The 24,873-nt window shown below is 37.4% G+C and overlaps 1 protein-coding gene across 4 annotated transcripts in view; it reads left to right on the top strand.

The window, feature by feature from the left end:
- The first annotated feature begins 19,038 nt into the window (after positions 1-19,038).
- The window catches only part of NOVA1 (NOVA alternative splicing regulator 1), a 144,383-nt gene continuing 138,548 nt past the window's right edge, over positions 19,039-24,873 (top strand). For 2 of the 4 annotated variants that reach the window (XM_069017725.1, XM_069017724.1), the window contains exon 1: positions 21,943-22,026. Coding sequence is in view for 2 of the 4 variants with exons in the window: in XM_069017722.1 (XP_068873823.1) it covers positions 19,867-20,002; positions 21,883-22,026 (280 nt within the window). In the remaining 2 variants the exon portion in view is untranslated. Of the gene's footprint in view, positions 20,003-20,558; positions 20,609-21,882; positions 22,027-24,873 lie in introns of those variants that run through there. The other 2 variants (XM_069017722.1, XM_069017723.1) reach the window with 2 other exon arrangements.

The raw sequence follows: 24,873 nt of genomic DNA, 5'->3' as shown, positions 1-24,873 counted from the left end.
GATTAGTAGAAATTGCTCTTTTGGATTTTTCAAAAGTCTAAGTGTAAAGTACAGTTCTCTGATATATTAATTTTATTTTATTTCAACCTAGTAATTTAGGCGTAAATAATTAGGAAAACATATTTAGGTTTGAGACTGTTGAAGCCCTACGTATATTAGTTTATATTTTATGTAATTTTTTTTGTGGACTGGAAGATATTCAATGATATGTTGTTTTATGTATTTTAAGGTTTGATTTCATCTGTACATACAATACCCCAATCACCTGTCTGAGTTGTTTTCTGTGGAAAGAGCAGAAGAGCACGATCTAGTCAAAGGTGGTATTATGGTATTTTGGTTTGGAGGAGTGGGGAATGTAAACTCTCTACGTTTGACAGTGAACAGCTGTAATACAGATAAGATCTGAGTGCTCTGTCTTGCCATCCTAATAACATAGAATCATAGGATGTTAAGGGTTGGAAGGGACCTTAAAGATCATCTAGTCCCACCCCCCATCATGAGCAGGAACACCTATCACTACACCAGGCTGCTCAAGGCCTTACCTAACCTATCCTTTTAATGCATTATTTTTAAAGTAATTTTGTATCCATTTTCCTTACCATTAAACGGCAAAAATGAAGATTCAAAGAGAAACACATCTTGTGGGTTTAAGCAACATTGTACTAATAAGTATTAGGTTGATAATACCTGTGTTTATTTAATTTGTCCATCCAAACTCAGTTTCTTTTGTCCTTGCCCTGGTCTTCATAGTCCTATCTCTTTAATTGTTTCTTTAGAAAGCCTCCTAAAGTTTCCTCATCCGAGTTTGTCTTACAGTGCCACTCGTTTCTCTGCATAATCTGTCCTGCACCTTCTCTTTGTTCACTTTATTCACTTTATTCTGATTTCAGAATTTTACAGGTCAGCTGAAAACAATCATTATGCTAACCTATTACATCTCTCCTCTTTCACTTTCTAATCCCACAGCACTCTTACTCCATTACTCTGTCTTCAATCTCACTTTTTTTTTACCCCAGATGATCATTTCTCCCCTTCCCAGATTTACTCACCAGATTTCTTAGCTTTTATTTGCAAATTCCTGCAGAGTTGGTTAATTCTTAAGGAATCATTGATTATGTCTAGAGAAGCCACTAGGAAACTGGGAACTTTCTACAAAAATAGTTTAATTTTTCTCCCCAAAAATGATGGTTTTGTATCTATTTTAGTGGGTGGAAAAAAAATAATGATAAAAAAAAAAAAAAAACAACAAAAACCAAACCAAACCAAAAAAAACACAAAAACAAACAAAAAAAACCCAACGTACCAAAAAAAAAAACCAGCCTTAAAACATTCCTGTTGTTATTCTGCTGATAGCAGAAAGAATTCTGGAATTTATGGATGCCAACAAAAACATCCAACCCCATATAAAACTATCAACAAAACCCTGTCAACACAGGAAGTCTCTAAAATACGTAATATCATCAAGGAATGTTTTCCAGATTTTGAAGTATCACATACTAAAAATGTCTTCCTGCCAAAGTACTGCTCTAAAATATTAACATTACTTCCAGTTTTTACTCCCTAGAAACATTTCCAAAAAAGAAAGTAGCTTCTTTGAGGCCCTTTTTTCTGACTTTCATTCTGAAGTAGCCTAACCTGAACACATTAACAAAGTCTTTTGTTTTGTCTAATCAAGTCACATCCTATAAGAAATCACAGGCATGACAGGGAACCATTTAGAATATAGATTTTTCAGTGTATATTTCTGCATTATCTGGGACAAAACGAGATAAACACAAAATAAGATTAGCTTCTCTTTTAGAAGTGGGATTCTGACCTCTTGCCAAACTCAGATGGGAAAGAAAATCCTGTAGAAGACAGAGCTGAGAAAGAGAGAGGGACTTTCAGAGAAAGCTGTGTTTGAGAAAGAGGCATGTACACAGGTTACTGAATGTTTTTACTTCATATGAGCTCTAAGGTTACAGAATTATCTACTATGAAAAGGGAGGGTTGAACGTTGTGTTGTATCTTTCTCAGAAAGGTTATAAGTTCATTCAGAGTAAGAGAAGCTGAGATAATGGCTGGTTTAAGGCCAAACCATTCAAATGTTGGTGGAAACACAACATTTTCTATCTGAAATAAAACACTGATAAGAAAACATCAATTCCCATATGAGAATGTTTCAAATGAACTAGCTAAGTAATTTATGCTCAGAAGTCTCAAAGGAACTAATGAATCATTGCCAACTTTTTAACTTATCTTGGAAAACTGGGAAACACAGAGATTTGCAAATATTGTCCTATTATCCAGAAAAGGATATAACATAGAATAAGAAATTAACTATCCTACCCATCATTTCAGGTATATAATGGATTTGTTAATTCGTAACTTGCTGGTAATGAACTAGAGATTATAATTATAGTTACTACTAGTCAGATTGTCCTTATTTTCCTGTTTTGTTCTGTTTTGTTTTGTTTTGTTTTGTTTTGTGAGATATCTCTCTGTTTGGTTTTGGTTTTTGACTAGGGTATGGATGGCAAACAATGTTTGTACACCTGGATTTAATTCCCTTACTACATGAAGTGAAAGTTTTTTGAATCAAATACTTGCACATTATGAAATTGATAGGTGTGATGTAGTGGGATTAGAAACTGTTGTTTTCATATAGATATCCAGGATTTTTTTTGATACCTTTCTTTTTTCCATTCTAACATCTCTCTACCTATATTTTATGGCCCTGGTTTCTAGATCCTTAGAGGGCATGAACAAAGAAAAAAACTTGTATTCAAAAGTAACTAAAAAAGAGAAAGTTTAAATTTGTCACATGATAATTCTTATTTCCACATGGAAATGGGGAACTCAGGGGTGAACATTATGAAAGTTGCTAAGAAGAAGCTAGCTTTATGGGTGTATATTGTATACAGTTTGAAAATTATTATATATAAATAATAATTTAATTACTAAATTATTAGATTGATAGGCTATTAAAATACAATGGATGGTTACAATTATGGTCACCCAAACCGAGTGATTTAAATTGTTAAAATAAAAAAAAAAGATTTAATATGTCCAACTGAAGAGGAATATGTAGTCAATTCATGAAAACAGTTTGCATCTACAGAATGTCAAAGCTGTCTTAAAATAACAATGACTAGAACTAGATTTTAGGTATTACCATAGATCACATCCTCAGTCTGAGCTTTCTGTGCTCCTGTGCAAAGAGCTAACAAAACCTCTGAATGGATAAGAAAGGTGAATGGAGATGAGAAATACTGGGAAACATATGCAAAAAACCCCCCAAACCCCAAAAAACCCCAACCTGCCTTTCCTCCCTCCAAAAAAACCCAAATAACCCCAAAAAAAAAGCCCAACAAGCCAAACCAAAATCCAGGAGCCCCAAAACCAAGATTACAGAGCTGTGAATCTTGCATTATGGTGTGAGGAGTAAGTACTTAAATTTATCTGGTATATTGAAGAGAAGTTTAAGAGATGGGTTGATAAATGAGTATAAGTATTTAAATGTGGGAATTATATCTGACAGAACTGAGCTTTTTGATCATGCAGTCAAAAACAAAAGACAAAGTAATTACTGGGAATTGAAATTAGAATAATTCTTCTAGAAATAATACATGGAATCATAGGAAGACTTGGAAAGTTTATGGTTCCCTTAAAGCAAAAAATTAGATGCAATTTCCAACTTGTGGAAGACATTTTACTAGTGGATAGTATAGAGGGCCACATCGAATAATAATGATGTCTTTTCTAGTCTTTGAGGATAGGACTCAGTCCCCATTATGCTTTTGGGCTTGTAAAGAAAAGTAGAGAAATTTAAAGTTGTAGCAGACTTTATTCCTCTCCGCAATCTCATCTGTGCACTCAGAGCAGCACACTATATATAATGATATCTCATAATTTAGGCTGTAAAGTCAAGATGTTTTGTTTCACTTAATATATATCTGCATTAAGCTGTCCTTACAGATTTTTGATTTTTTTCTCTCCTCTAGGGGACAGAATTGGAGACATTCAGAGAAAGGACCACAGTTACCACAGTGTGAAAAAAGAACTGAAAATCACTGTTTACTTGATTTCACTTTGCAAAAGTTCTGCCCAGCTTGCTTTGCAGAGCACTGTGGAGTTTTACCTTCCTTCTAATCATGGAGACAGTTCACTAGTCATATCAAGTCTAACTGATTATTTTGCCTTCAAGAAGCTGGGTGCTTTATAATTTTTTACTCAGGACACGTCTACAAGGGTTTTTGTCTTAGCTCGATAAAATAAAGTGCAAAATTTGATGAGCTGTGATGTCAGGCACATCATTATTTTTTGGCAAGTATAAAGCATATTAAAATATTTAAATCAAATGGATAATCAATAACCATCATTAGGAACAAGCCTGTACATATGGACATATGCAGTAAGAAGGTAAGCAGATATATTTTCAGATGATAAGATTATTCACCCATAAGGAAAGGCTGAGAGAATTGGGTTTGGTCAGCCAGAAAAAGAGGCAGTTTTGTGGTGACCTAATTGTGGCCTTCTGGTACCTGAATGGAGAAGGATCTTTTACAAGAGCATGACAGGACAAGGAGGAGTGGTTTAAACTGAGAGTCGGTTTAGATTAGATATTAAGAAAAAAAGTATTTACTGTGAGGGTGGTGAGACACAGGAAGAAGTTGCCCAGAGAAACTGTGGATGCCCTATCCCTGTAACTGTTTAAAGACAGGTTGGATGGGGCTCTGAATAACCTCATCTAGTGGAAGATGTCCCTGTCCACAGCAGGGGATTGGAAACAGATATCTTTAAGACTCCTTCTAACCCAGGCCATTCTATTATTCTATGATTATTTCACATAAGATACTGTTCACTGGTTTTTAATGATAAGGCTTTTGAGTATCGTTTTATAAGATTTCCCTTGCTGTGACATTATTTCTGCACATCTATAAGTAAACCACAAATATGTTTCTTAAAAAAATGTTTGATAACTCAGTTCTCAAATACCAAAGAAAGAGACCTATAGCTGTGACAGAGGAATTCAGTGGCAATGCAGAAATACCTTTTTATTTGGGAACCTCTTCCTCTTTTTTCTTTTTGAAATGTAGATGGTCTCTCCTGGCCCTTAATGACATGCAGAAATTGAAACAGTAGAAGAGAATAGCAGTCCGCCAAAAACTATTACTCAGCTGCTGATAATGAAGAACCAGCTTCTTCAGGAAGGTACAGCTTGTGTATCATATGGTAATGTCCACAAAGGGATCCTCTCATAATCCTAGACAGAAATTGTTTTGGAGCATGTAGTGAGATGTTTAATATTATTTATGATTCTCCACACTACCACATAAATTCTTATAATAGAAAAGCATGTCAGTAATCTCTTTGAAATGCATTCAGTTCAAATCCTTCTTCAGATCAAGTCTTGACCCCATTTAATATTAGAGTCTGTAGAGACTCTATGAAACTTATGTCTTACATCATAAAATCCAGTTACTGCTGTTTCCTTGCTAGCCTTACTGGACAATAGATATAACATGGAACAGCAGAGGCAGTCTATTGCTCAGTTGCATTCCAGCCTCTGTATTTGTTTCCAAATAAAGGGAGAAGAAGGGGGATATTTTTCAAGATCTACTCGAGCACCTGTTACCTAAGTCATAGAGTCACAGGCAGTCCAACAGACTGCCCTTTCCTACCCTTATTAGTCAACCTTGTGTGGCAAGAATCATAGAATCACAGATTATTCTGATTTGGAAGGGAGCCACAAGGATCAGGAAGTTCAAATCCTAAGTAAATGGCCCCCATACAGCAATTGAACCCATGCTTTGTTTAGCTGTTGCCATGAATATGTCTTTTAAATACGACTGAAACTTTAGGATGTAGTATATATTAGAGGATGGAAACTGAATTTTTGTTGCCTTTGTCTTTTTTTCTCTAGTGTACACTGTTTATATTCTCAACTGTGTTCATCTGGTAGCAGTTTTTAAAGCAGTTCTTTATTTAAAGTGTTAAAATTATTTTATCTTTGTGTGGCACATGAAGTGTGATTTTCAGCATAGGGAGATTGTAGCTCCCTGTGACACATCAATGAATAGTATCTTAGTCTACTGTGATGAAATACTTGCAAGATGCAGGAAGGATGATAGTGATGTCAGCTGCAAAAGATCAGGAAGTACAACTTGATTTGATGACTTTGCACCAGCAATCTAAATTTAATTTCCTCTTTCATTGGGCTGCCATCAAGAATTCCTGATAGTTTAAGCACCCATTAAAACCTCTTTATCATTACTTTTTAGTCATGCCAAAGCAATTGCTATGCCTTCTTGGAGAAAATGAAGATTATTTTGTCTACTAACACTTTTATCCAGACATCATATACTGTTGTTATGAAGATCTGGTAACTAAGCAAAAACATCTGATTTTGTGAAGTATGAAATAAGGATTGTTTATCCCAAGCTTAGCACTGATAAATTGTATTGCTTTCCTGACTCTTTAATTTCTACTAGAAAATGGATTTTTAAACAAGAAATGTGCAATGGCTTAACATATAATTCATTTTTCCCTTAGCATTTGAAGTCACATAATACTGTTTAGTGTTATTATCTAAAGACTCTTCTCGGTGCTGCCAAACAGGACAAGAGGCAGTGGGCAGAAACTGATGCACAGGAAGTTCTGCCTGAATGTGAGGAAGAACTTCTTTACTGTGCAGGCGACTGAGCACTGGAACAGATTGTCCAGAGAGGTTATGGAGTCTCCCTCCCTGGAGGTATTCAAGAACTATCTGGATCAAACCTGTGTCGTGTGCTCTAGGATGACCCTGCTAGAGAAGGGAGGTTGGACCAGACGACCCACTGTGGTCCCTTCCAACCTGACCCATTCTGCAGTTCTGCAATTTTTTCACTTTTTGAAGTCACCAATCTTTTCTTCTGTGAGGCATAAGCCTACTCCAGTCTTTGTGACAATCATACCCTTGCATGCTGGAACTATATTCCAACTTCACACCACACTACATGCCTGAAGTGCACTGTACACACACAAAAAATTTTGTTCCCTCTTGCATGTTTTACCTAGCTAATCTTGTAAAAAAATAGAAACTTGTACAAATTTTGCAGACATCCAATGAAAATATTCCTTTTTAGGAGTTCATTTCTGTATCATACATGTATGGAATTTTGATAGATGTCAAAAATAACCGAACAGGCAATTGAATAACAATATATTTGAATTACTTTAGTACACTGAAAACAAAATTGTTGGTTTAATTTTTAAAAATGAGAATTAATTACTTATGACTTATGTAATTTTCCTGTCCTAAGCTCTTGTCAGATAACAAATTACAATCATAAAACAATATACTATTTTTTTAATGAAATGATTCCAGAAACACATATATTCATCTCTGTTAAAAGCCCATGTCAAATACACTTTCATTGTTTTTGAGAGTCAACAAGTTTCATGATTATGGGACTATGCACAGAGGGAAAAAATACCATAGTTAACATTCTCCTGGTGAGATTTCCCTGTGAAAAGAGCTTAGAAATCTTACCACACTGAACAGTTGTGCTCCCTTGTTCTTGCAGAAATTTCCTGAAGAAATAGGTCAGCTGCAGAAATTATAAGGTCTCACATATGGATGGGCATCCAGAACAAATGTTTAAACCGAGTCCAAGAGGAAAATTAAAGCAAGTGTTATCTCTGGAGCCCATCAAATCCACACAGCACCAGAAAAAAATCACTTCTGAATGTTATTCTGGATTTCCCTCAAAGTAGTAGTAATCTTGAAGAATGATTTTTAGTAGATTAACCTGAGATTTATTAATATCTTATTATAATACACATATTCATTAATATTTTATTACATCTTATATTCTGATTTGCACTACATAAGTATTGCTATAAACAACAGTATTTATTATTGTGTTATTTAATCTTGTTCAAACATAGGCTTTTTATACAATTTTTTTTCAGCCTTATAAAAAAGAAAACAGATTTCAAGTTTGTTATCTAGGTCTCATTGAAAAATGGAGAGACCTTTGCATCCATAAATATTTAGCCTATCTTACAGCTCTCTCCTGGGCACCTTTACAAGACAACTCATTCTCAAACAACCTATTTGCCTCCAGTGACAGCAAGGTAACAAAGGGGCAAACAATCAGCTCAGCATAGAAACCTAGCTTTTAGATGGCTGAAGTCATATGTCATGAAATCTTTCCCAATCTGAAATGCAGATTATTTTTCCTCTTTTCCCTGTAGTAACTACTTGTGTCTCTATAGGCTGAGAATGAGTATGCTGTGTTTGAAAACATTTCCCTTTTATTTGACAGTATTTGTGTCAGGAGATTGCTTTTTTTTTTTTTTTTTTCTTTTAATGAGTATCACAGATTATCAACAATGTGTCAAAAGAATACAGAATAGGTCTTTTTGTTCAACAGAGAAAAGGTAGAAAAGTTACCATGCTAGAAACAATAACTTGATTTGTAGTTCTGTGTTGTTATTAACACTTGTATGTACATACCCACACCAACTGCAGGGAGCTATCCTGAACTTACATGAAGTCATAATCACACCGTAGAGTTTAGACACTTGTCTGTTAGAATGAATACACTTATAATGGTTTCTCAACTGAGAGGTTTCTTACCACTAGAGGGCTCAAAATTGCTGTGTGATTTTATGTATGAATATAGACATAAACGTATATCTACTTACCCAGGCAAGGTGTGTACATCATTCAAATGCATGTGTTTTATTTGTGTGTACACAGGTATAAACACACATATACGCACATACCTGCATTTTAATAGACAATCTATTTTTCTTTTATTTTAAAGATTTTGATCATTTAAATGCAATTCAGATCCTAGAGACGTGTAATAAAACTGAAATTCACTAAATACAAGTGAAATGCTTCTTTATTTTCATAAAGGAATTACAATTTTGAACTTCATTCTCAGGGGGCTGGATTTACATAGAATGCTCATTTCATCAAACTGAATATTGAAAACAATCACAATAAAATAAAGTTCAAACTTCCATGACCAATGCCTGCTGTCATCACATGTTTTATTAAGGTATGTAGACAACACTGAATAGCATGGACACAATTAATTCCTTCATAAATGACTTTCCAGGAAATGTAATGCAGTGTTGCAGAATTGATCACACCAAGCATTTTTGTTTGATTATATGATTTATTCTCCTGGGAAATCTTGAGACTCTAAAGAAATAAAATGTTTATGGAATGCTGACTGTTTTCTTTCACTAATGTGACAATTGTAATGATGAGAGAAGTGGCTTTCAACCATTTTTGTGTAATCCATTTTGATGTAATGCATAATCTTTGGATTAAAAGATAGTGCAATCCAGTTCTTCCACATCATAACAAGGTAATAATGAATAATTTACCCACAAAGTCCAAAAGATAATTAAGTTAGACTTGACAAATACAAAGTTTGAGGTATTGATATTTTCAAATATCAATACGTTTTCAAAGTAATATTTATCTAAGAAATCTGATCAAAAAAACAGTATTTAAAGAACAATGAAGCTTCAGATTATAATTATTAAAAATAATGTATATTGTTGTAGAAATAGGAACATAGACACCAAAATATTTTACAGACATTTATTGCTGTACATAAAAGCAAATTTTCTTTTCTTTTAGTTTTTCAGAATATTTGCCTGTATAGAAAATTGATACTCTTTTTGCAGCCCTTCAGTGTTTTGATTATACATAAAAAATTGTGTTGAAAACGATCACATATATGAATAAAGACTGCTCAAGTGAATGGGCACTTGTGTAACTGAACAAAATCTTTCAGGCTTTGATACAGAATATTATCTTTGACTTTGGGTGAACCACATGTGGCTACTGCCTAAATTGTGACTGGTACAGTTAGACACTAAAATCTGAAAAAACCTCTTGACATATTCATTTACTAGAATCATCATCTTCTGTTGTTTTCTTAAATTGTTAAAAGTTGTACCAAATGTTTCATCTTTATAAAATGTTAAATTCTTAAAAGAGCACAGTAAGATAATTTGGGGGGTGGGTGGGGAGAATTTACATTAAATAGTAAAGCATGATGGAAACACTATTCTATTGTTATTTAAACTTAGCTAAGCTTTAAAATTACAGTTTGTTATAGCCTCATTTCTGTTAACACATTTACTTTAAAATGAAAAATATGTGCCACTAAGCAAAGTCATTTTTGCTTTAAGAATTTTAACTTTTGCATGTTTTGCTTAAAAAAAATAGCTTTACTGGTTGTTCATGATGTTAGATTAGAACTATAATGATTAGAACTATAATTAGAACAATATCATCTTTTGTGTCCTATTTCTGTGTCTAAGGTATTCTTAGTTTACCAATGTTACTTTACTTGGGAAATAACCTGCCACATTGGATGACAGATGTTAAAAGTGGGGGTTTTACTGACTGAGTTGGCTGACATATTCATCACATCACCCTTAGTTCCAGAAGTGATCCTGAAATCAATAAAGTAGACTCAAATGTGCTGAAACTACTTTTACTAGACAAAATTTAAAAGTTTTATAAATTTAAAACACATTTCTGGAAGTGGAAGATCCATTTCCTTAATGACAGCCTACAGATGTCAATGAATTCATGTCAGGAATAAGGTTCTATCTAGGTGGAGTTACCTGTTCCATTACGATCTTAAGAAAAAGCATCCTTATCATATCACACCACTATACAAATTGCTCTAGAGATTTCACATTTATATTATTATCCTTGATATAAGGAGGACATGAAACTGTCAGAGAGCATTCAGAGTAGGTTGACCAAGATGGTGAAAGGCAGGGAGAAGCAGCCAGGGTCACTTGGTCGGCTGGAGCTTGGAGAAGAAAAGGCTGATGGAAGACTTCAACTCAGTCTTCAACTTCCTCAAGAAGAGCAGTAGAGGGGAAGGTGCTGATCTCCTCTCTTTGGTGACCAGTGACAGGACATGAGGAAATGGAATAAACCTCCCTCAGGGGAAGTTCAGACGAGAACCAGATCAGGAAAAGGTGCTTCACTGAGAGGGTGTTCAGTCACTGGAAGAGGGTTGCCAGAGAAATGGTCATGAAACCAAGTTCCAAGGAGCAGCTGGATGATGCAAAAATTTATTAATAACAATCATAATATGAAAATAGCAGTGATTTTAACAAAGATCCTACATGACATAAGAATTGTACCGGATACAAGGAACTGCAAATATGAAATTTCTTACAGGAGTGAGGACTAGAATTCAACTGTATTGGTGACTTTTTTTACCACTTTCAAAGGAAGTACATTATTTTTCATCAGTTGGCAAAAATGTTTTTTCAGGTGGAATGGAGTATGATAGTTTTAACGAACTTTTTCTAAATTAGATAATATTTAGGTTTTAACCTCTGCATAACATCTACATAACATAATCTCACAAGTGAATGGCAGTCATATATTATTTCTATATCTGTAACACCAGTCTTCTATAATATGAAATTTTATTCTAACAAGTGCATTACAAATAAGAAAGTTGACAAGACTTTCCAGTATTAAAATGTAATTTTTAGACCAGTGGTTATCGTTACTCTATTCTTCTCCTCATCCTTGAACATAGTCCATAATATTATTGCCATGACACGCTGTTAAGAAATGCCAAATATTAACCAAACTGTAGTGGATAAATAAACAAATAGAAGCTGAAATTCTGAACATACCTTTTTATAAACTTTATTTTTAAAAATCCAAACAACAAAATAAACCCATGGTAAATATAGGGTTTAGGAGATTAAAACCCTTTTCTATTAACACATACAAAGATTAGAGTTCATTTCCATTTTAAATACGTACTGACATGCATACCAAGTGGGGTAAACATGTAAGACAAGATCCTGGGGCTCAGGATTACAGGGATCTAACAGCAGTCAATCCAAAGCAATGACAGCATGCAACAGAGGCAGGAGGTCCACTTATAAATACTTTTGTTGTGAGCCATGATGAATCTGCAAGCATTGTTGCTAATGCACAATGATCCTGTTTCTGGGTTTTTTTGTAATTTGTACTTTTTTTATGGGCATTCATCTCACTTGCAATGACTCAGTTCTGCAGCAATTTTATTTTTACTGTTTCAGCATATGATTTTTTTCTGTTCTAGAGGAAACAACCTAAACCTTTAAATGAAAATAAGAATGAAAAGAAAAATACAAGCATTTAGAAATTTTGAAACAGTCTTCTTACTTGGCAAAAATATTGCAACAAAAATATTCTGAAAAAAGTGCACAGGAAAAATAATCATGCCTTTTTTGCAAATATAATGTGTAACTTTCTATAACACCTTATTTAGATCTGTTTATTATCAACATAATGCATGGCTATGTAAAGATTTTCACCTTAACTTGTGATTTTTAATTATTGGAAATTGAGTCCTTAGTCTTCATTTTTGCAACTGCCAAATTTTAAATTATATACCAGCTGTTAATTTGTTTATATATAATTAATTAGAAATGAAAAAATGTATGTTCCTAAATACTCTTTATATATGTTCTTATTACATATCCATAAATATATCTATGCAAAATTAATTCAAATTGCCCATCACTGGAATATTACAAGAATCCCTCTTATTGCAAGAATGCATTGCACTTTATGTTAATATCTTTTATATAGTTTTCTTACTCTCTTCACTATTTTTTCCCCGAAGTATTTTGTATTGAATGACTTAAATCCCCTTGAAATCAATAAAACAGTTTTTATCCAGTAGATCCATGGACTTCTGTTTTCTAGAGCATATGAGTTGTTCCATTCACTTTGGTCATGCACCCACTTACAAACATAAATAGCAACCTCATAAGTCTAAGTGAAATATAAATCAAAACCAGTTATATTTTGCAACTAGCATTGAAATAAGAAAGTGATTCTATATCTTGTCAGTGATTAAAGCAAAACTGATCTCAAATTTTGGCACCTTTTCATGTTTCCAGTACTGCTTTCACTGAGACAAAATAAAAAGATGAATAGACCCCAAAAGTCATTAATAATCTGCCACCATTTCCTTCTGGCTCAAAATGGTAACTAAATAATTCAGATAGACTTGTACTACTGATGAGCTGTCTGTTTTAACCTCACTGCACTAAGGAATACCCTTTGTCTCTAGGCAGCATTATGCCTAATCCCTGTGCTTTTTTTGGGGCCAGATAGCCTTTGTGTGCAGCTGACACACAGATACATGTTTTCATGGCAAACTCAGGATATGTGCCAAATCATTCTGGCCAATTTATCCTGGCAGTAAGTTTTAGCTGTTTACCCTCCCCCACCTGAAGACTTTCCAGTTCAGGGGTATTTCGTAGGAATCAATTTCAAGCAGGTAGAAAAAAAACCCAAGAACCATTCTTTTTTGTTGGTGAAATGAAATAATTTCTTGAAGAAGAAATTCTAAGGTGTTTGCTAAACTCCAGAGAGGAATCACCTAAAGTTTGCCAGTGTATTCTTAAAGGTAGCAACTGTTTCCTAAAATCTTGCTGTGCTGAAGATTTAATTTGTAATCTACTGTGATATGATTTTTCATAGTAAGCATTTAAAAAGTGTTTTTGAAGATATCTATATCTCCATTTCAATAATATTAGAGATACTATTATTCTTGCCTTTCCATTGGCAAAATTTCTACCATTATAACAGTATTATACTAATTACTTCTGCTGGAATAGCTTATTATTTGGAAAATTGATTATAAATTATACAGGACAAAATGGAGTTTCGTGGTGGTTAACAGGAGAGTTTACTAGTATAATTTTACTAGAATATAGTTGTCTTTAACAATCTCAAGTAGTATACAGTTTATCAGTGAGCAAAATGATCAGAGCAACTCAAATTTTGCTACATAATTTAATATAAATTTTGCTTACAAGAGAAAAAAATCAATGCCTTTGTCCTTGTTTTTCCTTTGTCTACTGTGCAAAAAGGTTTACTTTCCCCCTTTCCATTCCTTTTCCAGAAACATTTCTGATCTTCTCCACTGAAATAACTTTTGTATGTGAGCTGATCTGTAGCAAAATTCTAAACCGATCCTGATTAAGGTCCTATATTGTAAGACTACATTATTCCAGAAAGGGACTCAAGCTTGACAACACAATCAAAGAAACTAATTTTGCTGTTAATGGATTTCTTTCCTTACTTCTTTTATTGTAAAGTGCCAAAATTTCAAACAAATAAGACACTTGGTGGTGGGTGGACAAGATGACACAGAAAATGGTAATACTGCTAGAGAAATTATAATAACAGAGACTGGAAACAGGTATACTGATTCCTTGAAAAATACCCTCTTCACCGTACTGTTGAAGGAATGCATACGGAAGCATCTGGAGTGAGAGCTGGTGGAATTCAGTTTGTAGACGAGATGCTTCACCAGTGTCCTTTTGTAAGATAGTAACAAAAGGTACACAATCAGTAACACAGTAAACTGATGAAGCTGCACTAGGAGATACTGCTATTTCTCACACATGATATTACATTGTTTCATTACAGTGGAATCACTCATAGTTTATATCCATTTTAATCCCTGAATATCTATTTTTCTATTAAAACCAAAACAACACACATGCAAAAGAACATAAAGAAAACAGAAGATACTACTATTTTTGAAAGGCAATTGAAATCTAGTCTTTATTTTTCTTTCATCCTGAGAAACAAAAGGTCTTTAAATTACTGTACATAGAGATCACCAGAGGGATGACTTTTTGGGGTAAGTGTTCAGTCACTGGAGTTTCAGATATCTGGATTAACAATGTCAATTGTTTGGGAGGGATGAAAAATTACCTTGTCCTGAGGCTATCTTCTTTTCTACACTGAGATCTGGGTAAGTCGTCAGGTAACCCCTTATAAATCTGACCTACAGATTCAGCAGTGAAGAACTCAGATCAACTAAATTCCTCAATTCTGAAGAAAAATCATAAAAAGGATCGGTAAAATTTGATGAACTTTGTCAGAACAGGAGACAGGTGATCTCTCTGCTGAGAAAGAAATGGGCATTGATTTCCTCCTTCCACCACCAGAAAAAGAATTTATTCACATTATGACAAATAGTACGGTCACATTTTTACTGATTCTAAGTTATCATTCTCAGTTTCCCAGAAAAAGAAAGCTACTACACAGCAATGATCTACAATATGAGAAGGTTTAGCAGTTGTCCATGCTCTTTTCACTGAAGAGTATTAACACTTGGCTTTTAGTTCAGGAATACATATAATACAGGTGCACATAATAAAACCAATATAAATGTGAAAAACAGATAATTGGGTCATTTCTGTCTAATATATGTTCAATTTTTTTTCCCAAACATGGGTTTGATTTTTTTCAGGTTAATATTGCTGGAATCTTGGAGAAGTTCCACTGAAATTAAAAAATACTTCCTGATGAACAAACTCTGCTGTATTTAAACAAGCAACAAATTGATAAATTCATCAACAATAATAAGAGTTTAACTGATAGATTATTGGAGGAAAAAAGTGTCATAAACAGAAGATGGATGTTAAAGACTTGAGTCTTCTGAGTTCATCACTAACCGTAATTTTAGTGAAGCCAAAGTTTACAGGAGTCACAGCAATCATCCAGTAATGAAAAGCTGCCAGTCCTTTTGGACAAAGACAGAATTTGTTTTCTTTTACCTAGCCAGGATGTTTAAGAGGTATCGTTTTTCATCCAATGATTATTGGACTCTGTCATATTTCCCATAAGGGGAAAAATGAACTCTTCATTCTGTTAGTCAGATGAGAACTATCCATCACCTCTAAAAGAAACAGGAGATTGAGTCTTGTTCCACAAAGTAGACTTTATCAGATTGATGTCTACTAGAACTTCACCTCAGTTATTATTATTTAGATTTCTATTTGTTAAAATATATGTTTAATTTCTCCCTATTCCTAATCCCCTTCACTTCTAAGCATAGGTCTCATGTCTGTGGGAGAGATTAATTTGAATGCTTCCATTCATATCTCCACCAGCTGAGAATGATTTTAGAAATAGAGCTGGCAAATGGAATTTGTGCTCCATGTCATCTCTGAACAAATTCTTACTGAAGTTACAGAATACATTGTGTGGTAGGACATGACTGATACAGACAGGAAAGAAATCAAGATCTCACAACTGCTTGAAAAACCTCTGGTCAGGTACGCCAGTCTGGAGCTGGCTGAAAACAGAAAAGATGAACAACAGATTACAGATTACAGATTCGGAAAAAGAGGAAAACTCTACTGATACAGACTTTTCTATCTTTTCATCAGTACTTTCTGCACAGATATTACAACAGAGTGGGAGCAAGGTGGTATTACAGGCCGCCACAACTATTTTCACTCGTGCCATGAACAATGCAGGGCAGTTGCCTGCATTTTGCTAAAAGCTGTTCAGTTCATTGCCCCCATCCATGACAAAGACCCAGCTTGCTTTAAACTCCAAGTGACCTCTGCCACTAGAGGGCTGTACTTTATGTTATATTTCCCCCCAGACCTTCACTATCACTGCTCCAAGCAATTAAATAAGGAGAAAAAAGCGCATATTCTGAAGCTTACCTGTAAAAATTAAAACTTTCCTTAATACTAAATCGGTATTGGTTGAAATGTTGATTACCTGCAGCTATCCGCTTAGTTAAGTAGAACTGTTACTAAGAAACTGAGAGGCTAGTTATGTAGTCAAAACTACCTTCTTCAAAAATAAACCTGTCTTTAAACTACAGAAAAACCTACTAAAACTACCAGAAAAGTTGAAAAAGCTTGTCTAAGTGGGATGGGAGATAATGTAGAGGGAAATTATTAAACAAAAGGCATTCTGTAGAGATGAGGGGAGGCACTTGTGAAACAGCTGTCAGTAAAGAAACAGGCTAACACAGGACAGACATCTGCTGAGTCTGAGGAAATTAGGTTTCAGGATTACCACTTTTTCCTCTAAGCTTATGGAAGTTAGATACACAAACAACATACCCGCAAATCACATTGAAACCTTTTCTTATTCTACACTTTAATATTTCTGTTGTTAGGATGAAACAATATTTATGTTTCAAGAATGCAATCAAGTAAATGTTTTATAAGCTAATTGGAGATCCCAAAGGGAGGACTTGCAGGTGCTGAATCCAATCAGATCTGTCACATAATTAAAATTGGTGCAGGGGGCACAGTAAAACAGATGTGGTCTAAAAACCAGAGAATTGTTTGTTTCAATGTTGCTACAGATGAATGGGACATAGTCAGTGAGATAAAGAGAGCAGTGTTACAATTTATCCAGTTCCACTGCGGAAATTGACTCAAGATGGCTTAATTCGAACATCGTGGGGTTTATTTTTGTCTTCAAAAGTTTCTGTAAGACATTCGCTTGGTTTACAAATAAAAAGAGGCCTCTTAGGACTGATGACCCTACCGACTGGACCCGAGATTTACAAGTCATGCTGTGCTCTTTCTGGCTCAAATACTAATAGAATTCTTTGGCTGTAACTTAGTAAAGAAAATGGAAGAGTTAGAATCAGTCCCCAGTTTGCTGTACCATAATTGTGTCAGCAACTGCCAAGGTAACAGAAGCCTAGAATTTTATTTCAGTCAGTAAACTAAGCAATTATGAGTCAGAGTATCTTAGATACAAAGGGTATATGATGAGTAAGAAAGTTCCATTTTTATACAATCATTTTTCTGACCATATATGCTATCAAATTGTTACTGAATCTGCTGCATCTATTTCATCTGCTGGCAAGGAGGCTAGATATCACATTCCTGGGACACAATTCCCAAAGAACTCATTGAAAGTTTCCTATGTACAGTGCTGGATTGAGTTCTTAATTTGCGAATGCATTTGGGCAGGAGCCTGTTTAGATGTTAATGTGTGCACGGTTTAATATCCTATAATGCATTACGTATCTGGCTTGCAATTTATAAGCAGAGGTGATGTGCTATATATTATACATGATATGTGTATTTTAAGTATTAAAAATTGTTTGGGGCAGTATTAATGGTAAGTGATTACTAAAACTAAGGCTGTCTCCCAGGGAGCTTAGAATGGAAATTGGATTTCATCCACAAACAGCCAGGTTTTAAGCTCGTGTATTAGGAGGAATCGAGTCAGCAGCCATGCCGCGCACACACACACATCAATACGAATTTAGCACAGAGCGTGGTGTAATGCAATAAACACACGTACCTAAATTTTGTACGGAATTGATGCTCCAGTACTGACCACTACCGTCACAGTTACAGCGGGTTTAGAAATTTTTTCAAAGGAAACGAGTCAATAAATAGCAGAGAGTCAAACAGTAAAAATGCTTTTCTGGTGCACAGACAATTCCCCGCGCCCTGCTTACCCATCCCCCCGCATCTTACAACGTTTTAAGCGTCCACCTGAATAACTTGAGATTTGTAAACAGAAATAGCCTCCGCCGCAGTGAAATATCTTTAAGTTCTCTACGAAATATTTAGGTAACCAACGCGGCTTTGTGTCGCACAGCTCCAGCTAGACCGGCTGTCACAGCATAACAATAATATCTTTATTATTTCCTTTACAAGCCTGCGCGATGCAGCCCGGCGCGTCCCCGGCTCCGGCGCGGAGCGGCAGCGCTGCCCCCCGCCCGCCCCCCGCGGCGGCCGGCAGGGACCGAGCGGGGACGGAGGGAGGGCCGCGGCCACAGCGGCCGGGTCGCGCCGCGCCGCGCGAGTGCTGCAGCCAGCCTCGAGGAGGACACGTCCCCGCTATCCCACCGCCTCCTCGGGCGATCTCAGCCGTCCTCCCACGCAGCTGCGGGCCTGTGAGGCGCAGCCTGTAACCCAGGTGACGCCGCATCACGGCGGGGACCCTCCCGAGGCGGCAGCCGGCCCCCGCGCACTCCCGCCCCGCCGCCGCCCCCGCCGCAGAGGTTAAAACGCCCCCTCCTCCCCTCAACGGCTCTGCCGGCGGCGGCCCGGGATTGGCGAGACGCGTCAATCCCAGCCTCTCTCTCTTTTGTTCCGATTGGCCGCATCTCCCGCCTGTCTTCGCTGGAAGCCCCGCCCTTCTCCTTTTCACCCCCCCCCAATAACCCCCCCCGTCCCCCGCCTGCCCTCGTACACCCCCGTCCTTGTGCCCCCTCCCATGGTTCTAACCTCTCCTGCCTTTAGGGTTTCTGCGGTGCAGCTGAGGGTGGCGGCCCCAGCCGGTCGCCCGCGGTGCTGGGGCTAGAGCGGAGCAGCGCCGCACCACCCCGGCAGCGATCCCCTTCTCCACCCCCGTGCACACGAGCCCGACAGCGAGGGAGGGCACGGGAGCCCGGGAGCGGCGGGCAGCTGAGCCGCAGCGTCAGGCGCGGCACTAGGGCGGGCAGGGGCGGAAGGGGGCTCAGAAACAGCGTGAATCATCTCCCACTCTCTCCCTCGCCCACCATTTACACCGCTCGCTCCCTCCTTCTCCCCCTCCCTTCTTCCCTCCCTCCCTTCCCACCGATTCAGTCTCTCTCGTTCTCTCTCCCCTCCTCTCCCACTCACTTTCTCCCCTCCTCTCCTCTCCCACTCACTCTGTCCTCTCCTCCTCCTGTCTCACTCTTTTCATTCTTTCCCCTCCTCTCCTCTCCCCCTTTCTCTTCCCTCTCTCGCCCCCCTCGTTCCCCTGTCTCCCTTCTCCTCATCTCCTCCTGACACTGCACTGCAGCTGCTCCTCCAGTCCAGTCCTGCCCGCTTCCCTCCCTCCTTTCCCTTCCCTCCCCCCGGGTGCCAGATAAACAAGGCGCGCAGCATCCTCGACAATCCCGATCTTAGCTCTACATTTTCGAAAAGGACAAGAGAACGGGACGAGCCCCCTCCCCTCCTCCTCCTCCTCCACCCCCTTCCTTCTCCTCCTCCTCCTCCTCCTCCCCCCTTCCCTCCCTGCCCCCCCACCACAGAAGGGAAGAGACAATTCTCCTCCGAGCAGCAGCAAACATGATGGCGGCAGCTCCCATCCAGCAGAACGGGACCCACACCGGGGTTCCCATAGACCTGGACCCGCCGGACTCCCGGAAAAGACCGCTTGAAGCCCCCCCTGAAGCCGGCAGCACCAAGAGGACCAACACGGGCGGTGGGTATATCCTCTGTCACCTCCCTCCCACCCCCACCCCCCCCGCCCAACCCACCCACCTCTCCGCTTCCCTACCTGCCTGTCTGCCTCTTCCACCCCCCCAGCCCCCCCGCCCAAAGATTCCCATTTCTCTAATGTTATCATTCATCAAAATGGCGTCGGTTTTCAGCATCTACCAGTCTTTTTATTTAATATCCACGCTGGGGCTGCACAGCCGTGACCCTACGGAGGCGAGGAGGGAGCACAAGGGGCTCCCGCAGCCCAGCTATCTCCCTCGCCCGTTTAAGGATGGGCGAAAATAAATGGCAGCTGGAAGGAGACGGCTCTTCCCTCCTTCCACATCCTCGGGGTCGCAAGTTGAATTTCAGCCTTGCCGTGCGTTTTCCTCCTCCTTGGCCTCACTTCCATTGTCAGCGCGTACACGGCGTGTGTTTGCCGTGCCGAGCCGGGGGCGAGGGCTGGCTGGTGGCGGGGGGAGTCGCCCCTCGGCTGCGGGGACTCGCTAGTTAACATCCTGCTGTTCCTGGAGGAGATGAGTTATAACGGGACCAGCATCTCCTTTATCCGTTTGCACTGGAGTCGTCATAACAATGCACCGAGGCAGAGGTGAATTTATTTGCCCAATGTTGAGAGCAGCGGTCTGACTATACATAGTGCATGGTTCCCCAGCTATGGTAATAGGGGTGGGCACCACTGTCACACACAGGCACTTACTGAGAAGCTTTATAGTCTCAGGGAAGGGAAGTAAGGTGAACTCAGGTAATTTCTTCTGCTTAGGGGTAAAAAAAACCCCAACAACCAACTTTATGAAACAGGTTTCATGATATTTTGATATCTGTGCCAATGGGACGTTGCCATAATTACTGGGGGGAGCACAAGTCTGGGGAACCAGCGTACCCCCATTGCCTTGCACTTCTTCAGAGACAGTTATGGAGAGGTCCTCAGACTTCAGTGTAGCTGGATTTAGCAGTGGCATGAGGGCACTAAAAATTTTGCAGTTTCCAAATCAGACTGGAATCCTGTTTTCTTTCTCCCCTCCATTCATTCTATGTATTTTTTCCTGTTTCCATGGTATGCTGTAGTGCTAGTGATGGGTAGAGGACTGGCATTGTCTATCTTGTCACCTTTTAAGTGTATTTAAAATAAGTGACTTAGCCTTTTGATCAATTGGGAAAAATTCTTCTTAGTGTCCTTTAATTAATGAGCTTAAAAGAGATCATTGTCGCTTAAGAAGTGCTAAAGGAATACATCAGGATTACTTAGGCAAGTGATTCCATCTGCACCATGTTGAGTTGTTTTCTTGGCAGTGGCTGAAATGCTTGGAATAAAACCCCACATTTTGGGTGGGTTATTTGGTAGCAGAGTAGTCGTTTTGCTCACTTAAGAAGAATGCAAGCAATAGCTAATTGCTGTTCTCATGTGTTTGCTAATGACAAACAAATAGCCCATTAGAATTTACAATTCGTTCTTTCTTGGTTTTGTCATTTCTTTTGCAGTATTTCCAAGCAAGGTTGTAGTTGTCACTAACCACGTTTTCATGCAGGGCTTTAGTTTTTTTTAAGGGGTCTGATCATTTCTGCATGCTGTGGTTACCATTGCAAAAAGAAAATCTACCTTTGAAATATAATTTCGGTATTATCCTCATTCTTTTACTGAAATAAGGAACCTATGTAGGTTCTTTGCTTAGAATAAATGTAGATATTTTAAACTGTCAAAGGCATAGTCTAAACATGTCTTGTATAATGACGCAACTGGTTAGATGTAAATGCATGAATTAGTGGAGGAGTTTAAAGATGTAACCTTTTGTTTATTTGTGGGTCTGGGGAGGAAAAAATGACAACTTATAAGCCATATTAACCATGTATATCTCAATTTTTCAGAGGATGGCCAGTATTTTCTAAAGGTCCTCATACCTAGTTATGCTGCTGGATCTATAATTGGGAAGGGAGGACAGACAATTGTTCAGTTGCAGAAAGAGACTGGGGCCACCATCAAGCTGTCTAAATCCAAAGATTTTTACCCAGGTAGGTGCAAAAATTAGGCAATTCTTTATTTTAAATTCCCAGGCATGTATGCAGAAGTCAGTGTGTTTCATGTATTGATGATTAAGCTTCCAGTGCAGCAGGAAGCATTATGTCTCAGAAAAGTATGTTACAAAGTGCAATAGTGAATATAAAGATTCTGTCTATTTTGGTGTATGCAATGGTCTGAACTGGACACTAACTGCTTGAAATAAGTTTAAAGACATTTACAATATTTCTACAAAAGATTATTTTCATTAACATTGATTGCTTTATTTTTTATTTAAAAAATATTTAGCTTTAAGGAACCAATGTGACAGGTGGCGTAAAGATAATTGTTCGTTTGAAGTTTCCAGACATTGTAATGACAATTAAGCTAGAATGAGTAACAATGAGAGACTGCTTCTTAAAGAACGGGCCATTTACTTTAAATCCATTATGTACCTTCTTTCTGCTTCACTGCTTTGTTCATTGGCTCTGGAGTGAAGTAAAGACGACAAGTGCTGCTCTTAAGATATTCTTTATCTTATGTTTATCATGATGGTGGAAGAAAACTCTATTATAAAACTGAAATGCTTTGGGTGAATAAAAGAATTAGCATTTTATATTAGCTGTATTAATGCACAGGAAAAGTTTTTTAGTATTTGAGTGTAACAGTAATAAATACATGAATTAGCATTCCTCCTTTATAAGATTTCTGAAGAGAGAGTCTTATATAATGGTGGACAAGATTTTAGCTTCTGCAGTTGAATAATTGGGGTTTTTTACCTAAAGATGAACAAATTAGCATTCTGTAATTGAACTTTGCTCCAGAGGACTTTTAAAAAACTGATACAAAATAACACAGTTGACACTTTTGTATTTTGATTTTGTGATTTTGAAGAGTAACTGGTGATTTAGAGTTGAGTTAACTAGCTGCTCCTGACTTTTTTCTTTTGGAAAAATAAGAGCTGCTTTGTATTTGATCTATTTTAACAAGATGACTGAATTCTACAAAATAGCAAAGGCAGTTGGTATGGATGTAAACAGACCACTAACATTGGAGCATTTAGTTTTCCTGTCCTCTAACTTTACTGTCAGACAGAAGTGGATAACTTTTTATTAACAGAAATATTGTGGTCTATTTACAAATATGATTGTTGATGTGGAAATTCTAATGCACCTGTTGTATGTCTCCTTAATGAATGTAGTTTATAATACTTAAATGTCAGAGATTGAAGTGATGCATGTAGATCTTTTTCTTCCTGTTGAATGTTACAGCTTATGAAGTGGTGCTTGTTGCTTTTGAGGCTTTTTCTTTTTTACTTTTTTATAGAAAGCTAGGAAAAACACGATCCTTTATTTTGAAAGGTATGATAGGGTGAAAAAAAAATCAGTGTAGAATTGTGAAAACTCTTGGAAGAAATAAAAGCATTCTAAAGAGCCTGATTGCAGAATTAATAACATAATCTGTGTAAAGAGCTGCAATAGTAAATTAAATTCACTGTCAATAGATGAAAATGAAATAGATTTTCTGCATTATACATGAGGGGTTATCAGATATGCAAGGATGTTACAGAAAATTGGTGTTTATGAAGAATATTCCAAATACCAAATTACGAGCCTTTTCATTTTACTACAGTTTATTTACACTCACTTGGAAAGGATGCTCCAAAGATTAGATCTTTTGTTCAGTGCTCTACTATAGTTCCTCTGTTTTCTGATTAAATCAGAATTACTTTTTTTTGTATAGGAAATTGTAAAGATGCAGCAGTAGTAGCAGAAGAACCTTTGAAAAATAAAAAATCACAAACTAGAATGACATGAGAAAAACATTTGCGACATAAATGTATTCTCCCTTAAAATCAGCAGCAATAATATAAATAAGTAGGGCAGGGACGCTCAAGCATTTTCACAGTAACAGGTGCAAATGAAGTTCCAGTTCGACTTTATACAGTCTGCCTTGAATTTGCAGCCATGCTGTGTCATATGGAAAGCGAGCGTTTTAAGGAAGTTGGTGGCTGATACCTGCTAAAGCATGGAGCAGGGATGGGAAATAGATTCCAGCGTGGCCAGCTCTTGTTAGTATTTCTGTTTGTGTCTGACTACCAGCCCATGGAATTTTCAGAGGTCCTGTCATTCCTTGAGCTGATGGCTTTTGGGTTTCTTCCAGACTCTCTTGCTCATATAACATTAGGGAATACAAACCTTGTGAAAGAGCTAAGATAAAGTTATGGTTTATTTTTCTTACGAAGTTTTTTAAACAACTGCTGTTTTCCTAATAGATATTACTTAGTCCTTACCTCTGATGCTTGTGACTACAAATTTGTTTAATGTATGTTTCACTGTGGAATGTTCTGTCATCGAAGCTTCTATGAAATTTTCTGTATTTCCAAAAAGTTTTAGAAAAGTAAACTCCTGTTTGGAAAGGAGGAAGGTGCTTGTAATACAGAAGTTACGAGTAGTTCCTATGATCTAATAGTGTTTTTTTCTTTTCCCTGTGATATAGGACTTCAGTATGCAGACTGATTTCTGTTGGAATTATTTTTGTGCATCAAAAGGTGACATAATTACTGAAGAATTATATGGCAGCTCTAATTACAAGAATTTGAAGGAAAAAACAGCTTTGCATTGAACATTTTAGTTTACAAGATAGGAAGCAGTATATAAATACATTACCGTCCACTACAGTTTTATTTTTGAGTACACAATTTATTGTTCTCTTTTCAGGTTACCCGCTGACTTTTTCTTGTTGTCTGGACTCCCGCAATTTGACTTTGGATATTGTGCATAGATTATCCCTGATTCTTTTCTGTTCAGGCTTGTCCCCCAAGATTAGCAGAAATAAAATTAAAATGGCAAAATATGCCC

The sequence above is a fragment of the Aphelocoma coerulescens genome, chromosome 5, assembly GCF_041296385.1.
Source record: "Aphelocoma coerulescens isolate FSJ_1873_10779 chromosome 5, UR_Acoe_1.0, whole genome shotgun sequence".
In the NCBI taxonomy this organism is placed as follows: domain Eukaryota; kingdom Metazoa; phylum Chordata; class Aves; order Passeriformes; family Corvidae; genus Aphelocoma; species Aphelocoma coerulescens.
The sequence above is the reverse complement of the archived record's forward strand: the minus strand, read 5'-3'. Positions and strand labels throughout refer to the sequence as shown.